The sequence below is a fragment of the Molothrus aeneus genome, chromosome 15, assembly GCF_037042795.1.
Source record: "Molothrus aeneus isolate 106 chromosome 15, BPBGC_Maene_1.0, whole genome shotgun sequence".
Lineage (NCBI taxonomy): Eukaryota > Metazoa > Chordata > Aves > Passeriformes > Icteridae > Molothrus > Molothrus aeneus.
In genome coordinates this window covers 11,307,036-11,327,528 of record NC_089660.1, presented here as the reverse complement: position 1 = coordinate 11,327,528, position 20,493 = coordinate 11,307,036, and the positions used below count along the sequence as shown (strand labels likewise).

The 20,493-nt window shown below is 42.5% G+C and overlaps 1 protein-coding gene across 3 annotated transcripts; it reads left to right on the top strand.

The window, feature by feature from the left end:
• Positions 1–66: 66 nt before the first annotated feature.
• On the top strand, positions 67–11,192 carry SLU7 (SLU7 homolog, splicing factor). Of its 3 annotated transcripts, none has more exons than XM_066560143.1 (16): positions 67–125; positions 514–690; positions 1,295–1,448; positions 1,663–1,743; positions 2,475–2,639; positions 2,785–2,850; positions 4,204–4,251; positions 4,751–4,882; positions 5,160–5,257; positions 6,669–6,736; positions 6,923–7,062; positions 7,836–7,997; positions 8,427–8,531; positions 8,714–8,788; positions 9,023–9,127; positions 10,043–11,192. In XM_066560143.1, the coding sequence occupies exons 2-16, from the start codon at positions 527–529 to the stop codon at positions 10,220–10,222; spliced, it is 1,743 nt and encodes a 580-aa protein (XP_066416240.1). In that variant the 5' UTR covers positions 67–125; positions 514–526; the 3' UTR covers positions 10,223–11,192. The 3 variants fall into 3 exon arrangements, with proteins under 3 accessions (XP_066416240.1, XP_066416239.1, XP_066416241.1); XM_066560142.1 differs by lacking the exon at positions 67–125 and adding an exon at positions 159–324; XM_066560144.1 differs by lacking the exons at positions 67–125; positions 4,204–4,251 and adding an exon at positions 159–324.
• Positions 11,193–20,493: the final 9,301 nt, after the last annotated feature.

The window sequence follows — 20,493 nt, the reverse complement described above, 5'->3', positions numbered from 1 at the left end:
GGCTGAGCCCGCGGCCGCACGCGAGCTCCGGGGCGGGGCGGGCAGGGCAGGGCACGGGGAGGCGGCTCCGCCCCGGAAGCGCGCGGTACCGCGGGGCATTGTGGGGCGGCGCTACGGCCCGGCAGGTAAACAGGGAGGGGGAGCGGGCCGGGATCCGGAAGTGGGACCGGGATCCGGGATCTGGCTTCGGCACCGGCTTCGGCTTCTGGCAGGGTGGTTTCTGTAGGCTCCGAGCAAGTGCTGGCCTAGCGCTGCTTCCCCGCGGTCGTTCTCTCGCGTCTCTTCCGCGGTAGGCACAGGCCCAGCTGCCCGGTTAGCAGTGAGGTAATTCTGTGCTTTCGGTGCTGGGGCTTGTTTGTCAGAACAGCGGTATGTCGGGAACGCGTAATCCGGAGTTAGCTCGTTTCACTGGGTGACACACAGTCACGTTGAAGAGCTGTGATGTCAGAGGGTATTGATCTGTAAGGCTTTTCTTTTGTTTTCTAAATTTTTTTTTTTTTTTTTTTTGCTAAGGAAAAAAGCCAAAATGGCCTCAGGTGCGGTAGCGAACGCCCCTCCTGCCGGAGGGGCAACTGATGTGAGCCTGGAGGAACCAAAAAAAATGACGAGGGAAGATTGGAGGAAAAAGAAAGAATTAGAAGAACAGAGAAAACTGGGGAATGCACCTGCTGAAGTGGATGAAGAAGGAAAGTAAGTTTTAGTAAAGCTGTGGATGTTCTAAAGCTGCTGAGGAAAAATGTCTTTTTGTGTTGTGGTTACAGAGCAATTGTGAGGGTAACTCATGGTTCCAGTGTGAGTTACTATAGAAGTAAATAGCTAAACTTTGTATTTTAATATTCCAGTCATGAGATACTTTCTGGAAAAATGTAGGTTCAGTGTTTATTTTCTGTCAGCTGCTGACAGATCTGCTGAAAAGTCTAAGCCATAAAGCTAATAACACATGGTATTTTAAAAGTGAGCAAAACATAGCACAGGGATCTTTTACAGTGTACCTCATCTCTTGCCTCTGCCTTGCTTTCACAGGGCTTGTTGCTTCTGAGAAATGTTGCTGTTTTTTTTGCTCAGTAACATTACACAGAATAAGCCATTTGGTTTGGAGTCGAGTTTAGGTGAATTAGGTGGCAACAAAGTCTGTGTTTATCAAACTGAGAATTTATTTTGTAGTGTGTTGTTCCAACTTCATTAATTATCATCACTCCTAAAGCATTTGAACTTTAATGTGTGGGTTGTTTGTTAGACTCAGTTGTTTTGGGTTTTTCCCTGCCACGTGTTCATTGCACAACATCTTTTACAGAGATATCAACCCTCATATTCCTCAGTACATCTCCTCAGTGCCATGGTACATAGATCCTTCTAAGAGACCCACACTAAAGCATCAGAGACCTCAGCCAGAGAAGCAGAAGCAGTACAACTCCTCTGGAGATTGGTACAAACGAGGAGTTCAGGAGGTATGCAGGGTGCTTTTCCCCTGAAATAAGGGTTTGGGCTGATTACATGGGGAGTTGTCTGGCTGTGTGCTTTTGAGGGGGGCAGGAATTTTTATCCAGCAGGCAGAACCTGTTTGGGCTTTGGGGGAGGCTCACACTCCTGAGTGGTGTTGCAAGCATGAAGTTGTTGTGGGAGCTGTCCCAGGGCTGACACTGATGTTGTGTTTGCCCCCAGCACGCCGTGGCCACGCGGTACCGCAAGGGAGCCTGCGAGAACTGCGGGGCCCTGACACACAAGAAGAAGGATTGCATGGAGGTGAGGGCTGCATGGGGGTAAGGGCAGGGCTGCAGGGAGGTGAGGGCTGCATGGGGGTAAGGGCAGGGCTGCAGGGAGGTGGGGGCTGCATGGGGGTAAGGGCAGGGCTGCAGGGAGGTAAGGACAGGACTGTGTGGAGGTAATGGCTGCATGGAGGTAAAGGCTGCACAAAGGTAACCCCCCTTTTGGCCCTGCCTTAATGGCCTTGAATGCCACAGGAGTTTCATCTCTGTGAAAAATAGCTGGCTGTAGATGAAATACTGGGCTTGGAAAAGCTGTTTTGGAAAATGTTACAAGTAGTGAGAGACAGCCTAGAAATTTCTAAAGAAATTATTAATGAACAGGGAAAGTGATAGAATTCAGTGTGTCATCCATCAATTCTGCTTGTCATGAGATCTGTGCTCTAATAATAGGTGAAAATGTTATTTTCTTGCTAATTGCATTAACTCAGGTGCTGCTGTGTCTGTCTTCCTGCTTCATCTCAAGTAGAAGCCACCTCCAGAAACTGTTTTAATTGCTTCCTTAATTGTAGAAAATAGGAATTTATGGAGTTTGAAGTCAGTCAGCTACATAAAAGGGCAGAACTACTTGCATTTATTTACAACCCACAGCCTTACAGTACTGAATTTAACTTGCTTTAGAGGAGCTTGATTGATAGCATTTTTTAAAGGATATGTGAGTGAGTAACCTGATGGACTGATCTAACCATCTTTTTTTTTTTTTTCTTTCAGAGACCCAGGAAAGTTGGAGCAAAATACACAGGCATGAACATTGCCCCAGATGAGCATGTGCAGCCCCAGCTGATGTTTGACTACGACGGGAAGCGAGACAGGTGGAATGGGTATAACCCAGAGGAGCACATGAAAATTGTGGAGGAGTACTCCAAGGTTGATTTGGTATGTGGGGGCTGTGGTTTACTGGGGACAGAGTTATGTTTGGTGTGGCTGGGCTGGGAGGAGGGACACTTGTAGCGTGCTCTGCTGATATTAGAGCTGGTGCTAAGAAGAAATATTTAAACAAATGCATTTTTGTGCTGCACAGGCCAAACGTACCCTGAAAGCCCAGAAGCTTCAGGAGGAGTTGGCATCAGGGAAGCTGGAGCAAGTGGTAAGTAAACTTAGCTAATCTATTTTTGCTTAGGCTGAATGAATACAAAACAGGTTATTTCTGCTTTCTGACTCTTTTACTCTCTACACAAGGTCTGCTATTGGGTTTTATGCTCTTCAGTAATTTAAAGGTTTTCCTAGCACCACCATGTTCTGTGTCACACTCGAGAACTTGAAGCATCTTCTTTCAAATGAAAATTGCTTTGTGTTCCCCTTACAGACAGAAATTCTGTGTGACTGTTATTGTTGCTGAAATTATTTACATGGAATTTTGGAGCAGAAGAGCTTGTTTTCCATGCAGTAACTTTTTTTCCTATACCAAAATGCTTTTCTCCTATTTAAATGATTGGTATGGTCTGACTAGTGTTGAGGTGATGACTGTGCACTGATTTAGTAATGTTTAATATAAATTGGGATAGGAAGGTGTTTCCTTTAGAAGAAGAAGCAAATTAGTTTAAGATAAAATCACTGCACAGTGACTTATATGGGCAAAATGGGCAAAAAAACAGAGACTGCCACTGGTCAAGTCCTGACCTAAAGCCTCCTTGCAGAGGCTCCCCCGTGGGTTGTCACTAGATGGCACAGTGAGCTCCATCTGCCACCCAGCCCAGACTACAGTGCTTTTTACAGACCTCCCCAATAGAGGAGATTCTTCCTCTTTTCATGCCCATACTATGAAGCAAACACTGTTGGCTTCTGTGTATTTACTGCTTGTAAGTGGCACTGTAAGAAGCAAAGTGTGTTTAAATTTAAGAACCGTCTCTGAGGGAGAGGACTGAGACTGGTTTGCATAGTCAGTGCTGCTCTGTGTTCCAGGGCTCACAGCTGTTCCCAGCTTCACTGCTGCAAGTATTCTTCAGTTAAAGACTAAGCAGGTTAAAAAAATAAAACCTGGCTGTGTTTGTTGAACTTAATTTCTGCCTAAGTGCTTAGTATTCCTGTAAATCCTGACTAAATTCTTGAATACATATCTCCTGAATTCCTTTTTAAGCTTTCAGAGTTGCAACTTGGTTATATTTACGTGATCTGAAATGTTACAATCTAAATCCTCAGTGTTCAAAGGTGTAACAAGCTCTAAATAACAGCAACAGTTTTAGAATTTGCTGTTCTTGCTAAGAATTGGAAATTTTCTTGGGGATACTGTGAAAAGTTCTCCAAGATGTGTCTGTCACAGAGACAGCTAAGAGCATTCTACTAGAACGTTATGTAGCAGTGTTTCTGCATTTGGGGCCAATGGTAAATTGTATTTTGTATCCAGCATGAAGCTCTGCTTTGATTGCCCTTTGTATCCCTGCTGCCTTGCTTTTTTCCACTATCTTGTCTTCTCTGCTGATGTGCTCTTTGTTTGCTGCAGAACTCCCCAAGACACCAGTGGGGAGAAGAGGAATCAAATTCACAGACAGTAAGATGATTACCCACTGCATCACACCATGGGCAAGGAAAGAGCCTGTAGCTAGTGGAGCAGTAAAACAAGGGTGGTACAAGGGTTTGAATGTTGTGTCCATGCCCCTGCCTACCTCTTCTTTTAGGCAGAGGTTGCTGGATTTCATAAAGAGGCTTTTTGTTTTAATTCCTATGTGTTGTCAAACCTTAGGGATGCAAGCACATAACTACATTTTAACACAGAGTATATTTTGACCAAAATAACTGTTTTCTTAATATCATCATAGTTATGTTTTGATAGTTATTTTCATAGAAGGAAGTAAAAATTCTTTAAGAAGAGTGTTTCTGAAGTGTTGAATGCTAGATTAGCCTGAGAGCACACTTAAGCCCAGGTCAACTGTGCCACCTTGTAACTACAGGGATTGCAGAATTTTAAGGAAACCCCTAAAATCAGATTGTTGTACATGTCTCCAGAGTGAAGGAACTCTTCTAATTAGAAATTCTCCATTTTTTCTCAGGAAAGAGATCATAACAGTGAAGATGAAGATGAAGACAAATATGCAGATGACATTGATATGCCTGGGCAGAACTTTGACTCAAAAAGACGCATCACGGTCCGAAATCTGCGCATTCGGGAGGACATTGCCAAAGTGAGTAAAGAGCTCTGTGCAGATCTTCTGGGTTCCTGGGAGCTAATTTCAACAAATGACACATTCAGTTATTAATGACTTTGTTTATGGGTCTAGGGGTTTGGAAGTTAAGGCCTATTCTCAGTTCTGTTCCTGCCCATGTTATGACTTCATCAAGGTCATCCTTTTGCATAGATAGAACTTCTTAAAGCATCTAAACTGGAGGATGCAAGAGTAACCTCAGTTCCTTCAAAATCATTAACATTAAGTATCTTTTATGTTGTTTTTTTTCCTCTAGTACTTGAGGAATCTAGATCCAAACTCTGCTTATTATGATCCCAAAACAAGAGCAATGAGGGAGAACCCTTATGCCAACACAGGCAAGAATCCAGATGAGTAAGTTAAAATGAGGTCATGCCTCATTTTGTTGTATATCCAACAAAACTCTTAAATTTATATTAATAATTTTATATTTTCTTTTACCTGTATGTCCTTTAGCTAATGAATCTCTAGTCAGTTACATGTACACGTATTAGTTAACCTAGGAAAAAAACTTTTATTTAGAAACACATTTTGGTTTAGTATATAAAAGTGGTATTTTTGTAATACTGACTGATCCTTAATCTTCAGGGACATGTGGACCATGGTTTAGTGTAATTATCTGTACAAGGGCTAGGACACTGCTGCATCTAGAGGTGATGCCTGTAAACAATAATTATATTTATGTAAAATATTTCAGTAACCACATCTTAAACTTTATCCTTTGTTTCTTTGTTCTGGAGACTAGTATGGTGTGTTTGTGGTACCTAACAAAATATTTTTATTAGGAATAAGATCTCCTCCTGTATTAATGGATTCTGCATAGAAAATGCAGCTTTGGCATTGTCTAGATAGCTCAGTGAGAGCTGCCATGGGCTGGCTTTTGGCTGCACACTTGGCTGTCTCCCTTAACCCCCAAGTCAGACACCTGACCTGTGTTGTGCTGTGACTGTACAGAGCCAACAGGCTGTGAGTAAAACGTGTTCAGAGAGCAGTAATTGGGTTAGCTCACTGCCTAAAATAGAATGGCAGTACCTAAATGATAGCAAATATTGCTCTTTCCACCTCTCCTTGCCCCCAGCTACAGTAATGCCAGTCAATTGGTTTTTTTAGATGCAGATGCTTTTGCTTCTCTGTCAGGTCATAATTTGACCTATGTTGAATCTAAATTTCTGCCACAGCTTTTCAGACTGTAAATTTTCAGAGTGGCCTTAGGAAGATGAAGGAGTGGGGAATTGGATTGGTAGCATTTTTTGATCCTCAGTATGTGTTTCATGTGCTGACTGTGCATCTCTTCAAGGGCCATTGATAAGTGTCTCACTTTACTGAGAGCAGTAAAGGCATCCCAGGCTTTCTTAAACTCAGCCAGATATGCTGGGTCTGGACTGAAGAGTCAGAAATCCAGAAGTGAGAATCACTGTGCTGGAATATCACAGACTGGTTTTGCATATTTATTGTGTAACTAGGTCCAAGTTTAACTTCTAGTGCTTGGCATCTCAGACAGAACTCCAGGGCTGTGTCATGTGTCCCTTGAACACAGACATCACAGTTTTTGAGTGGCTGCCTAATGCCAAATGGCTTGGCAGGGAGCATTTTTGCTTCCTGTTTGTTCCAGGTTTTTGTTTCATATATTGAGTTGGATGCACCTTCTTCTCCTTCTGTTAACTCCTAGTGCACAAGAGAATTTTTGCTTGCCTGTTGCACTTCTGTGTTTGTGTTTGAGAGGAAATCATGTTACAAATGCTAAGAATTGTGTTCTTTTCTGCAGAGTTGGTTATGCAGGTGACAACTTCGTTCGCTACACTGGTGATACCATTTCCATGGCACAGACCCAGCGTAAGTGGGCTTTGGGCTTGGGGTTTCTGAAGGAAATGCATTTAAAATACTTAACAATGCTGCTTTCTTGCAAAAGAGAAATAAATAAATCTTTATAAATTGAGCCTTCTTTGAAATTGCTTCAGAATTAAAGGATGTATTTTGTGTCAGTTTTAAAGTACTGAGCAGAACCTCTTGTGTACACAGTGTTTGCCTGGGAGGCTTATGACAAAGGCTCTGAAGTTCATCTTCAAGCAGACCCTACAAAATTAGAGCTCCTCTATAAATCTTTCAAAGTGAAAAAAGAAGATTTCAAGGCACAGCAGAAAGAAAGTATCCTAGAGAAGGTAATAGGCATTTTGGTTTATTTAATAGGAATTCTGTTTGAAGTCTGGGTCTTGGGGAACAAGTAAGATTACTAATCCTATGTGAGAGGGCATCAGCTGTTCTCAGCAGCTTAGACTTAAAATAGTTTTATATTTATACACACAATCTCATCAGTTGATGAATTTTATATAGTTTAGGGACCTTTGAAGGTCTGCTGGTATTGATATTATTGGGAGCTCTTCCCTAAACTGTCAGAATTTCTCCACTGAAGAAATCTGAATTTCTTTCTGACTCGAATTTTGGGTACAGTGTTTTAGATAAATACTTATTCTATTTTGCAACTTGTGTCTTGGACAGCTGAAAAAGAACTAAATAATCCATTTGGATTCTAACTATGTCAACATTCAAGTTTGGAGGGGGGCAGGAAGTATTGCTCTGCTTCTACCCAAGCTGGTCTTTGGCTTAGTCTCTAAAGATTTTCTGCTTTGAGTGAGGAATATCACTGTTGTCATTCTCCAAGCATAAAACAAAACAAAAACAAAAACAAACAACACAACAAAAAACCACATGCACACCAAAAACCCCACAAAACTAAACACCAGAAGACAGCACAGTGGCCATAGGAGATGATGTATTTCTGTCTTAACTCTTCACTAAAGATTAAACTGTCTCTGTCCACTTTTGTGCCTTCTTGACAAGGTACCAAAGGTGCTGTTTTTGAAATGTTTGCTTAACTATATAAAAGGTGGTTTTTTTCCAAAACTACTATATGTCATTTCTATTTGCATTTTAGTATGGAGGACAAGAACATTTAGATGCCCCGCCAGCTGAACTTCTGTTGGCTCAAACAGAAGATTATGTGGAGTATTCTAGGCATGGAACAGTCATCAAAGGACAGGAGAAAGCTATTGCTTGTTCTAAGTATGAAGAGGATGTGAAGATCAACAACCATACAGTAAGTCCTAGGTTGTGTTTAAATTTTTTTTAAATTAAATACCATCCCATTGGAGGTATATTAGGATGCAGTACAATATAATTAATACACCAAATACATTTCTCCTGTCTCAATGTGACACTCTCCCTTTTCTGTTAAGGAGAAACTTCAAATTGTCATAGTTGTGATGTGAATTTAAGGAGTTGCCATGGCAATCTTAAACTAAAGGAGAAGTTACTCTGTTCACCTTCCACTTTGAATATAAGTTGACCACATCCTGTTGTGATTCTCTTTTTTGACAGTGTACCTGTAAGGTTCATGTAAAATAGCAAAAGTATTTCTCTTAGCTTCCTTTTGGATGTTGGAGTAATTTGCTTACCAGGATATCAGCTCAGGAGGAAATTGCAGCCTGCCTCTTACAGGAGTAACTGTGTGTGTGTTCTCCTGCAGTGCATTTGGGGTTCATACTGGAAAGAAGGCAAGTGGGGTTACAAGTGCTGCCACTCCTTTGTCAAGTACTCCTACTGTACAGGAGAAGCTGGGAAGGAAATTGCTGTAAGTATTCTCTTGTTTATTCATATAGAAAGAGCTAAAGAGCATTCATATCCCTTACTTAAGGCTTAGACTGTTTTGCTTTTTGAGGGAGGTTGGTTTTTTAGGGATTGTGGGATTTTTTTGTCCTTCTCCTTTCAGATGTGGTCAGTAACAGGGTATCCTTGTTCTTGTCTGTTGTACAGAATACAGAGGCAAGTTTAATGGAGGAGCAGCCTGAGGATGAAGAACACATGACAAAACCCAAAACACTGATGGAGGTAAGATGTTTCCCTTTCTCAGGAAGACAGGTATTTCTCCTCAACGTTTTATGTACAAAATTCTGTAGAGTCATAATAAGCCTGAAAATTAATAGACTGCATTATTAGAGCATTAACATCTCCATTGAAAACTAGGCTTTCAAATAGCATTAATAGAAGTTTGGATTTAATGGTTTGGGCATTATTAATGTTGGCAAGCTCAATCTTAACAGTAACTTGTTTCCCACCTTACAGATCCACCAAGAGAAACAGAAAGAGAAGAAAAAGAAGAAGCACAAGAAGAGCTCAAACTCAGACAGTGAGGGTGAAGAGAAGAAGAAGCAAGAAAAACTAAAAAAGGTGCATTATAATCTTCAGTGGCTTTGTGGCAAAAGGAACATGACATATTTTACAGTATCAGTTTTATGAAGCCTATAATGTAGTTCTGGTGATCTACCATGGGGTAGTTTGATGCTAAATTAAATTTAAAATGCTGTTAGATGTTCTAAAGTCCATCCCCTATTCCTCAGGCAAACCTTCAATAAATGTTTAGTTTTGAAGATGTAATTTAGATGACTTGGACCATTTCATGTCTAGGCACCTATTACACCTGTAGGTCTAAACAGACATTGCAGAACACAATGATCTGTGTATTGAAGAAAGATGGAGAGATCAAAGCAGTGTTAAATCTTAACTTAGCACTTTGTATCCCAGGCTTGGCCCAGTCTCAGCTGGTGTAACAAATCCATGGCCCAGGCCATCACTGAGCAGCAGTATGCTCCTGTGGCCACAGCAGCCTGCTCTGGGCTGCTCTTAGAGGAAACCTGTTCAGACTCTGCCTAATTAAAGCAGGGTACAAATGCAACTTCTTTTCCAGTAGCAACAGTAGTAGTTTGGGGAATGAGACAGCACACAGCATTTAAAAATTAAAACCCCAAACATATAACAAAAAATAACAAACAATTCATTTGTACTTGCTAGATCACAATTATATTTTAGGTAAATCCTGGGAGTTTCTTCCTTGATTCTGACATTTGGAAAGAGATTATAGTGTCTTGTTTACTAAATAGCATTTTACCATCATTTTATGTTAAACAATAAAAAATAAGCATGTGAAATGTGCTGTGGGTTAGCCAGCCAGATGTGCATTGCTTATCCCACCCTTGTGCTTGCTCTTTGCCCATCATACAAGAATTTAAGACAAACCTTCATTGTTGGGTTTTTTAATCTTAAGTTTCACTGTAGAATTTTTGATTCCCTTTGCTCCCATTTCAGGCTCTAAATGCTGAAGAGGCTCGACTTCTCCACATCAAAGAAATCATGCAGTTGGATGAGAGGAAGAGACCATACAACAGCCAGTATGAAACCAGGGAGCCAACAGAAGAGGAGATGGAGGCTTACAGAATGAAAAGGCAGAGACCTGATGACCCCATGGCGTCCTTCCTTGGGCAGTAGCCACAGGAGGCACCATTCCAGTACATGAGACTTTTCCAGTTGTTTACAGCTCTCTCTAGACACTTGATTGCACCTGTCTAAAATGGCAGAAACCTTTCTGTGCTCTGAAGAAATTTGTGAAAGCTTCTTTCAGCAGACATGAGCAGTACTGGAGTTCTGTAAATGTGTGTGTATGTATACAAATACAGGCATATATACACACACACATATGTCATATATGTATAGATTAAATAAATACACCCACTCTGTAAGATCTTGAAGGAGATCTGACTGAAATCCTAGGTTTATTTGGCCAACTAGTATGTATATATTTATATATTTGGCTAACTAATGCATAGAGTTGTGATACAGTAAAACTGACTAGTTAGAAGAAATGGTCAGCAGGTGTCAATATAGAACAAAAACTGTTGACAAAATTTGGCACAACTACTACTAGAGGTTCTTACTTGTAAATCCTGTATCATGGCTGTAAAAGAATACATAATTTCTTGATCATTTTGCAGTAAGTACTTTGGAAATGTAAAAGTTAATTGCTTTGTTCTGGTTAAATCAATATAAAGATCTTAAGTGCTGTCTAGCCTTTTAAATGAAAGGGTTGGTAGAAGCTGACTGTAGAGTTTTTAAATTCCAGTTGTTTCTTCAGATGTATTTCCACAGAAATTTCAGTTGTAAAGATCTGTGCACTTGGGTTTTCTTTTGATAACAGTGTCCTCTTGCATGGTGTGACACCAAGTGTCAGGCTCTAATCCCATGTGAGAATGTGAAGCAGCATCTGCTTTGGTTTGGCAATGTTAGTCCTTAAACTGGGAGTTTTCCCCTTTTAACTGATTAAAGGTTGAAGAACTGGGTGAAAAACTGCACAGCATGACTTTAGAGTTGGAAGGCTTGGGAATTACTTCTGTTGAGGCTTAAACTGTCTTTCCAAGGAAAAACTGCTCTTTTCCACAAATAATTACATACAGAAAACATACCTGTGAGTGTCTGTGTGTGATTTCACAGCCACTTTGGGGACTGAATGTTTTGATTTGACACACAGCTAATGATGGCAATTCTGCAGTGGTCTGCAATTAGTTCTGTATTAATCTGATATGTGATTCTCTCATTGGTGATCAAAATTTTGAGTATTTACTGTGTGTCTAATCCTCTGCCACACAGAAAAAGCAAACTGTCTGAAATAGCTGGTTTGACAGAGGTGTTCTCAGGGCTGCAGCACCTGAGGTTGTGGCAGCATGCCCTGCAAAGGGCTTGGTCAGTGCTGAGTTCAGATTGAGGGAGGAGGGGCTGTCAGAAGGGTTCCTTGAGCTATTTTCATACCTTTCTCAAAGCTGCAGTTAAATTTTTTTTTAGATAAAAGTCTGAAAGACTTTATAAAGGTAATTCAGAAATAACACAAAGGAAATTTCAAGACTAATTTTGTGGATGCACTGCATGGAAACTTTAACACATCGAGTCTCTTCTGAATTTATGTGAAGTGATTGGTCAGGGATTAAAATTCAGTCCTAAATGTAGGATACTTAGATTTCACCAATTAGTCAATCCCAAGCACTTGGGGCAATAGTTGATCCTTGCCCCATCTTTAGTCTGGACTGTAAAGGAAGAGAGCTCCTTTAAAGGGTTGTCAGGTTATTTATTTTAACCTTGAGAGGACAGTGTGTTATCCTGAGACTTGTTCTTACACAGCTGCAACACTTATCTGATGATTTAAAAAACCTCATGCGTGCATTTCCAGCTGGAATCCTCCAGTCAGATGGATAAACATTTGTCAGAATAAATGGCAGGAAATGTGAAGCAATGCTGATACACTCAGAACCTTCCAGGAATAAACAGACCTGTCTGGTTTTCATCAGGAATATGAAATGGCCTTTCTCCTCTTTGGGGGTTTATTCTGGGTGCAGCATTTCATGCTGGTTTGAGAACTATGTAAGATTATTTCTTAGATCATGAGCTTTTTTGTACTTGCCCCAGTTACTTTACAGGCTTCTTCAAGAACAGGAGATGAGTATGGTCAGAATTTAAAAATACCATTTTGCTCTTCTGCCCAGAAGCAAGTATGCATTGGGCTGTCCACTGAACCTATTAAAATACCAGTCCTGCTTGGAAGCAACTCTTTCATGCTAATAATTTTTATGATAATCAATATAAATTAGCAAGGAGTTTTTATATGGAAAAAAGTTACTAACATAAAATGATAAATACTTACTTTTAGATTGTCAACAACCTTTCCAGGGGTTGAGAAACAAATTGTTTAGATAGTAAAATACTTTTTTGTGGTGAGTGTTGTGACAATCTGAGAGCCGGTAAAACGTAAAGGTTTGACCCAAGGGGTTGTCAGACTTCTGTGACTAATTCCCATGAAGTTAATTGCTGGGGTCTGCTCTTCTGCCTTTGTAATGGCCACACCAGGCTGTACATTTATTGCTACACTTGAATTTTCTGGTATATAAAAATATCACAGGCCATTTTTACAGGCCCATTTTTAGAAGACTCAAGAATTACTTTTCACCATCCATTGCAGAAACCCAAGCCTTTGCAATTTTAAGTTACTGACACTGCCAAAACTGTCCTGAGGAATGAGCAGTGTCAGTTCTCCAAGCTGCCCTGCTGAGCTCTCCAGCCCAGAATCATTTGATTTCTGGTAGGATTCCTTGCCTTGTGCCAGGAATGCTGCTTCACCCAGGCTGGGCTTACTCCCCACGATGGCACATGGCCCCCACTGCTGAGGGATTCATCCATTCTGGTCCTTCCAGCTTAAGATCAGACCCACAATTCATATTTCTGTCTAGTCCAGGCCTAGTGTGGTCATTCTTGTGGCAGGGGTGCAGTTTGCTCCTCTCTCTGCCTCCCTGTTCCTGTTCCTTCACCTCTCCCTACTGCTGGAGGCCATTTGTAGATGCTCCAAGATGATTAAATTCTATGATCAGAGGGGTAAGAGTTCTGTGCTCGTGGTGTTTGCTGCTTTAGCTGCCTCCAGTGCTGGTGGGAGGCCTCAGCAGGAGTTAACCACCTAAAAAAGTGTCTCCCTTTCAGGAGTGTGGGCAGCCCTTGCCAAGTTACTGCCTGCTGGTTACCCTGCATCCCTTGTACACTTTGGTCATTCTTTGATGGTTTTGAATAACCTGGGGGGAAAAGGGGTTAATTTGGGGGGGAATTGGCACAAAAACAAAATCCTGTACTTTCAAGTTTTTTTTTTGTAGATAAGCTGAAAAAATGATTTCTGATATGGTTTGAAGCAATTCTTGCTTAACTGATTCATTTGTCAGACTGAAGATGTGTGTGATGGGACAATGCCAGAAAGCAGTTCCAGGCAGATCTTGGCTGACAAGGTTCATGTCTCTCATGCGTCTACTTGTGCAAAATTTTGAGTTTCCAGTTCCAATCTTAGGAGAATTCCCTACAAACCCTTGACTGCAATAAGTTGATTTACTGGAGACTCTGACTCCCTGTAAGCAGCATCTGTTCCTTGGGAAGCTCAGTTAATATTTCTGCCACGTGGCATTTCCCAGCAAGGGCTGAACAGCCCCACAGATCCAAGAGAGGCAGGAACAGAGCTAAGCTCAGAAGTGCATGGATGCGAGTGGCTCTGGGATGTCCCAGTCCCTCCCTGCCCTTCCTTTGGCCCCAGCTGCTCTCCTTTCCCCAGGCAGATCCAGCACAGAGGAGGCACCTCCATCCCTGGTAAGCAGCATGGGCTGTGGAATTGCTTTGGAATTGCCTCAGGGGGGTTTGGGGGGCTCACCAATGGAATTTGAGCTTATTCCTGCTCTGCTCAGGTCTCTTGGGATTAATCTGTGACCATAACCTGAGGTGACCCTGGCAGTGCCCACAAAGCTGCCTGGGGCACACACAGTTATCTAACATGGGAACTCTGCTCTGGTCAGTGAGCAGGGAACTGGAAATAAACAACTTGCTCCCTTTTGCCCTTAACTTACTGCATGAAAATGGGTAAACAGCAGTGGAGCCCCAAATATGTCCACTGAGGAGCTTTCCTCAGCTCTGTGTCTGAGAAGCACTGAGGTCAAAGCATCTTTATTTATATAAATATATATATATATTGCAAGTAATTTTGCCTAAATTATATAAAACAGAATGGGAAAAGGAATTTCCACATATTAAATAAAAAGGAAAGCTCTTCCAGGTTTGTAAGTCAATTGTCATCATTAGATGAAACTAATAGAATTTCACATGGTCTATCTAGGAAAATTGCTTCTTCTAATGTATTTAAAATCAAATTTGAAAAGCAGAGATCAAGTGTAGCATCTTGTATATGCCCTCATAGGACTTTTAGAACTGACACCTTGTGTGCTTCCTGTTTTCTGTTAATAACTTCTTGCAACTTTACCACATGAAAAGCATCTTGGAATTTGTTCCTATGTTTTTTCTATACTGAAAAGTCTTGCAAAAGTTGTTTGGAAATTTCCATTGTGCATGGCTTGCAGGATAAGGTTCTTATTAGCAGGAATGTTTCATAGAAAAGAAAATATGTGCTTCATAAAATATTAGGTGTAAAATGGCTCTGATATAATTCTGTCATCCCAATGCCTTCTGAAGTTCAGGGAAACTCCAGTATTTAAATGATTAACTGGCATTTCCAGACTTCTGGCCAAACTAACTCTTATCACATCTGAATGTTCTGTTATTAATGAGGCAGGTTTGCTTGGAGCCCTCGGAGACCCTTTTTACTGTTTGATTACTAGAATAATATTGCTTTTACTTGTGAAAATATGTGCTCAAGTTGCACTGGGAGACAGCCTGATTTATTTTTTGAAAAGCTACATTGGTAGAATCACAAGATGGTTTGGGTTGGAAGGGACCTTAACAATGCCCAGCTTGAGCCAGCCTGCCCTGAGCAGGGACCGCTCCCACTGGACCAGGTTGTTCCAAGCTCTGTCCAGCCTTGGCCTTGAGCACTTCCAGGAAGGAGGAGTCCATCCCCAGAGTCCACATGGCAGAGACACAGATCAGATCCTGCTGGGTCTGCACATTGAAAAGCTCCACTGCAGAAAACAAAAGCACATGAGAAAGCAATTCCTGTTGTCAGTCGTTATTCTAAATGAGTGTGTTGTCAAAAGCCAGACCTTCATGTTCTGTATCTCTGCTGTCCCCTGGTAATTTTTGCTGTAAGCCCTCCCCACTGTTGGGTTGTGGTTTCACTGCTGTGCCTTTGTTTGTTGGGACCATGGCAGAGCTGCCCTGCTCTGGATCTGGCACTTCATCGTGTAATGCTCCTTTTTCTTTGACATCTAATGACCAGGATTTATTCAGCCTCCTGTAACAAAGCCCCCTTGTGCTGGAGTGCTGGGAGGGAAAGCAAAGAACCAGCGGCTGCCTTGCTCTGTGACTGCAGTGCCAGCCTGCCAGGAGCCCCCTGGGAATTTATTTCAGAGGGGAGCAGCAGGCACATGGTGACAAAAGCAGGCACAGCTGGCACTGCTGCTCTTCAGCTGGACCCTTGCCCCAGGGGAGCCATCGTGTCCCTCTCTTCTTGCTTCTCTGGCATTTTATAGCGTTTAAGGAAACAAAGAGATCACCCTTCCTGTGGGAGCTGTTTATTTGCACATTGTGCTGCTCTTTTAATACCTGTCTGCAAGTGAAATTCCTGAATACATTCTTTTTAATGTAGTGACAAGTGGTGTTTAAATTCTGATTTTATAAATACCTGGGAAAATGAGAGCATCCAGCTTCTGATGAATGACACATTCCCTGAGCAAAATGCCCCGATTCTTTTTTGAAGGCTATTTCTTTTAAAGAAAAGAGTTTTGATATTAATTTGTGTGGAATCATTACCAGACTGAGTGCAGATTTCTGGTGAATCTCTGTTTGATGGTGGAGTGCTGGATACACATCTGTGTTCCAGGTACACACCTCTGCAAGGAGCTCAGGGATCCCAGGCTGGAGGGACAGGCCCTGATGCTTTTCATGTTTCATGCCCACGCTCCTTTTCATACTGAAGGAAGCTCAGCAGCATTCTCCTCTCTCTTCTCTCTCCTTTCTCCTGACATTGACTCAGAATTCACCCACTTCCTCTCATAACTCTTTCAGCTCAATAAACTACCAGGAAACTAAATAAAAGCCCTGATCAGCTTCTGCCAGATCAGCAAACTGAAGCAGCTCAGCAGAGTTCAAGTTCTAGAGCTGCAGCAGGGCTGCTGTGGAGGGAGGGGAGAGAAGGGGTCAGGGCAATCTCCCTCCTTCCAGCAGCACCTTGGGCTCATTTCCATTGACATGGCTTGAGCAGATTCTGCTCTGAGGCCCAGGGATCACTGGTGATCTGTAAACCATACAAAATGAAGTTCAGCTGCTTTGAGAAAAAAAAAATAAAACTGTGAAATTAATTAAAACCACTTATCCAGGCTGGTACAGCCCCTTGAATCAGAAAGGGAAATGTCTCAGTGCTGTGTGTTAGGATATCCTCTGAAGGTTTTCCTATGGGTTCAAAGAGCCCAGACACTGCTGGTGTAGCACTTAAATGTGCTCACAACATGGCTTCACATGGAAAAACAAAATTGGGTTGGCTAAATATTTGTTTACTTTTCTAATGAGGCTTCCAGACATTATTTCTTGTTCCCACCTAAAAATCTACCCTTATATATTTCACCAGGGACAAATCATGTAACCTTGCTCAGTCCAAACTCCTAGTGAAGATTTACATGACTAAAAGAAGCCATATCAATTTAAGGTAGTTTTTCCAAGTGTGCTTTCCCCAGCACACAGCTGCTTCCTCCTCTTCCATTTTGCAGCCAAAAACCTGTTCCATGCAACTGCTTGTAGTGCTGAGAATTGGGAAACCAGCCTTGGAAGAAGCATGAGGAGAGGAAACTCCCCTAAACTCCTTTGGCTGCAGAACATTTTGTATTAAACCAGGGACTGAAGGAACACAGGGACCTGTCTTTGATCCATGGAACATCAGGATGACTTAGAACAATAGTAGTGACTTTGTCAACCTTTCTTCTATAAACTATTACAAATTAACTTGATAATAGGGAGTGTAAAAAATAGAAGTTGTTTATGTGCTATTATAAGGTCATGCAGAAGGATTAACTCCTGTAGGAATTATTGGATTCTAGTGAAAAAATAATGAATTTTTGTTGGAAATGACACTGCCTTAGTCCTCTGTCCTGGTGTGGTCACTAGGTAGGGCAGCCCCATCTGTGAAGAGTGGGGTTGATGAGATCTCTCAGGGATAATATTCTGTCCTTTAGGCTGCTGTTACTTGGATGGTTTTGGTGGCTAAACCCCAGGGTTTTTATTTTTCCTTGATATCAGTGCTGACCTAGTTCTGCAGTGAGTAACTGCACAGCCATCTGTATCCCAGCTGATGCCAAGGAATGAAAATATCCCTGAAAGGCAGCAGCCTCTGCCTGAGGGGAGCTTTAGGGGCAGCATTTGCTGTTTGTGTTGCTTCCCCTTTGGCCTGCACTTTCCAGCACCTGGAAAAAAGGCTGGGGAGGCAGAAAGAAGTGCTGGGAGCAGCCCCCAGGGCTCAGGGGGTTTGGCCAGCCCTGCCCACAGCTCCTCACTGGGGTTTCCTTTATCCTGCCTTCTGGGTTCCACCAGGCATGGTTTGGTGTATTTGGGGACCCTTTGAGAGAAGAGTCAGTCACAGCCATGAGGAATTATTTTGATGTTGGGTTTCTCTGCTGTCCCTGCTGCCTGAACACATTTCTGTGGTGTTGGCACTGCCCACTGGCAGTAAAGGGACAGTGGCAGAACGTGGGATGCCAGTGAAGGGGAAGCATCATCCCTGCTTGTGTTGAGCATTGATGGCTGCAGGTTTTATCCAGAATTGTAAATTCCTGCTTTAGAAGCTGCACATGAGTGCAGGACACATCCCAGCACAGTGCAGATTAGGCAGCAAACCTGTAAAGTAGCATTAAGATGCAAACTTTGGCCTATAATCCTAATTATTGCTTTTCTACTCTCAAGCACTTTTGTGCAGTGACCATGGCAGTGCTCAGAAATGAAAGTTGTGCCAAAGGCAAACCCTGACATGGTTATCATGAGATTTTATGCCTCTCTGAAAGCACCAGCAGTAAAAATTCAAGGTTTTCCTGAAATCTTAGCTTTCAGTTAAGAAATCCACCATGTACATCAATATTTTGGGGTGTGAAGAAAAGTTTGAAAACATATCAATGTGCTTGAAAAGTTTAGGTACTAAAGGACAAGGAAAATGAACGTCAGCTCTGTTGCTTTTATAAAATCCCTTGTTTATTTTAACTCTTGGCCCTGTTTATTATGGTTACTGTAAGTTTGTCCATTGCAAAACTAAGCAAACTTTGTTATTTGTAAATATGCTGAGAATACTTTGGTTATTCCCCTGTGGTGATGCATGGGTGGTGGAGCACTCGAGGCTGGTACAGGGTGAGGTTTCTGCCTTGCTTCTGCCACCTTCTCTGACATTAATGTGTTCCAGTGTTTTTAATTGCCAAGAGCAGCTGTAGATTCTCTCTTTGGGGATGTCCCCATCACATCTCATTCAGTCATTATTAGTCATTAAACACCTAACCCTGTGATGGAATCCAAGGATAGAGCAAAGGGCAATTATTCAGCCCAAATCTACAGGACTTCATGTGAAGGCAGTGGGAAGGTTTAATTGCTGCCCTTGTGACACATGGATTTCCTGTGACACTGGGGCCCTGAAGGAGCTCCAGCTGCTCCTGTTAGTTCTGCTCAGTGTTCCACGTGTGAGTGGGACCGCAGAGCCCTCCTGGGATCCAGCCTGGGAAGAATTTGCCTCTGTGAGATGCACAGCACTAGAGCTGCAGAGCAGATGAAACATTTAATAACTTCTTTACAAGGCAACTGGTTTATAAGTGAGGAGGAGCATTTGGAACATGTAATTTATAGTTGGGAATATTTTATAATTGGTGAATGCTATTATCACACTCACAGTGGTGTGAATTAGTGAGAGTTTCTGGTGACATTTCCTCTGGTTTAGAGCTCAGGTTGGGTGGCTCTGTGGTGACAGGGCTGTTTTCCCAAGGCTTTGCAGTTCTGCAGAGTTTCAGGTGCTCTGCTGACACTCTGCACCTTGCAGAGGCTTTCAGCACCCTCGGGTTATGCAGGGATTGTGTTTGTTTTCAAGATTCCCACAGTTTTTAATGGGTTTATCCTGACTACAGTGTGGTAAGAAGAGTGTTGTTCATCCCCAATTAACATACAAGAGACACTTCATTGAAGGACCCTTGAACTTGGATGCCTGCACAGCTGTGTCACAGAGACAGAAGTTGGGCACTGTGCTGTGTCTGGAACAGTCTGGACAGTCCTGATGTGTTGAAATGTCTTTTAAAATCTCATTATACATATGAGGGCCAAACCTTACAAAGATGTGTGACAAATCCCAGAGCCAAACCAAACTGCCCAGAGTGAATAACTGCTGCACAGTTATAACTGTTGGAGTCCTGGGAGAGGCAGGAGCTGCTGAATTGACTCTCTGGGGTGCAGGGAGGAATGATGGCTTTGACTTCCTCCATTTTCTCATGTGGCAGGCTGGAACCTGGATTATTCCTGTAGGACTGAGGCCAGGCTTGTCTGCAGCACTGTCCCACACCAGTGCATTCTGTGAAAGACCTGCACAAAGGTTTCACTGGCAAAAGGAATGCACAAAAGCTCCTGTGCAGAGGAGGCACCACTGGAGCTGCCAGATCTGCCCCCAGACCAGAGCTCTGCTCATCACTGGCAGGAGAATTGCTCAGCTTTGCCTTTTCCCCAGTGCAGGATTTTCTTCCTTCTCGTTTCTCAGACTGCTGGAAATGTCCCCTCTCCTCCTACACTTGATCAGATACCAGCCACTGCTGTGTGAAAATGCCATTAAATGCAATGACTAAACCCTCAGTTAGTTACTGAGTAACTTGCCAGGAGCCTTTCTCCATACTTGGGGACTTACTGGACACATGTGCTGGTGAAAAAAACTGATGTGTGGGATGGCCTGTCTGTTTGTACACAGGACTTGGAAGGGGAGCCTGGGGGGTTGCTCACAGAAAAACCTGAAATATTAATTAAATGAATAATCAGTGAATAGTGCCAGAGGCTCTTCCTGCTCAGGAGAAGTGGATTGAGAGAACCAACAAAGGATCCCTGTCCTGTCCAGTAAAGGCAGCTCCAAGCTCTCTGGGATGGTTTTGGCACAGCCTTTGGCATCGCTTGGAGAGCAGGGTGGGGCCAGGCACAGCCCAAAGGCTCAGCCTGGGTCCCACTTCTGTCCTTCCCAAAGTGTAAAACCAGCACAGCCACAGGTCAGCAGCTGATATTTGTGGGAAATGTGGAAGGAATGC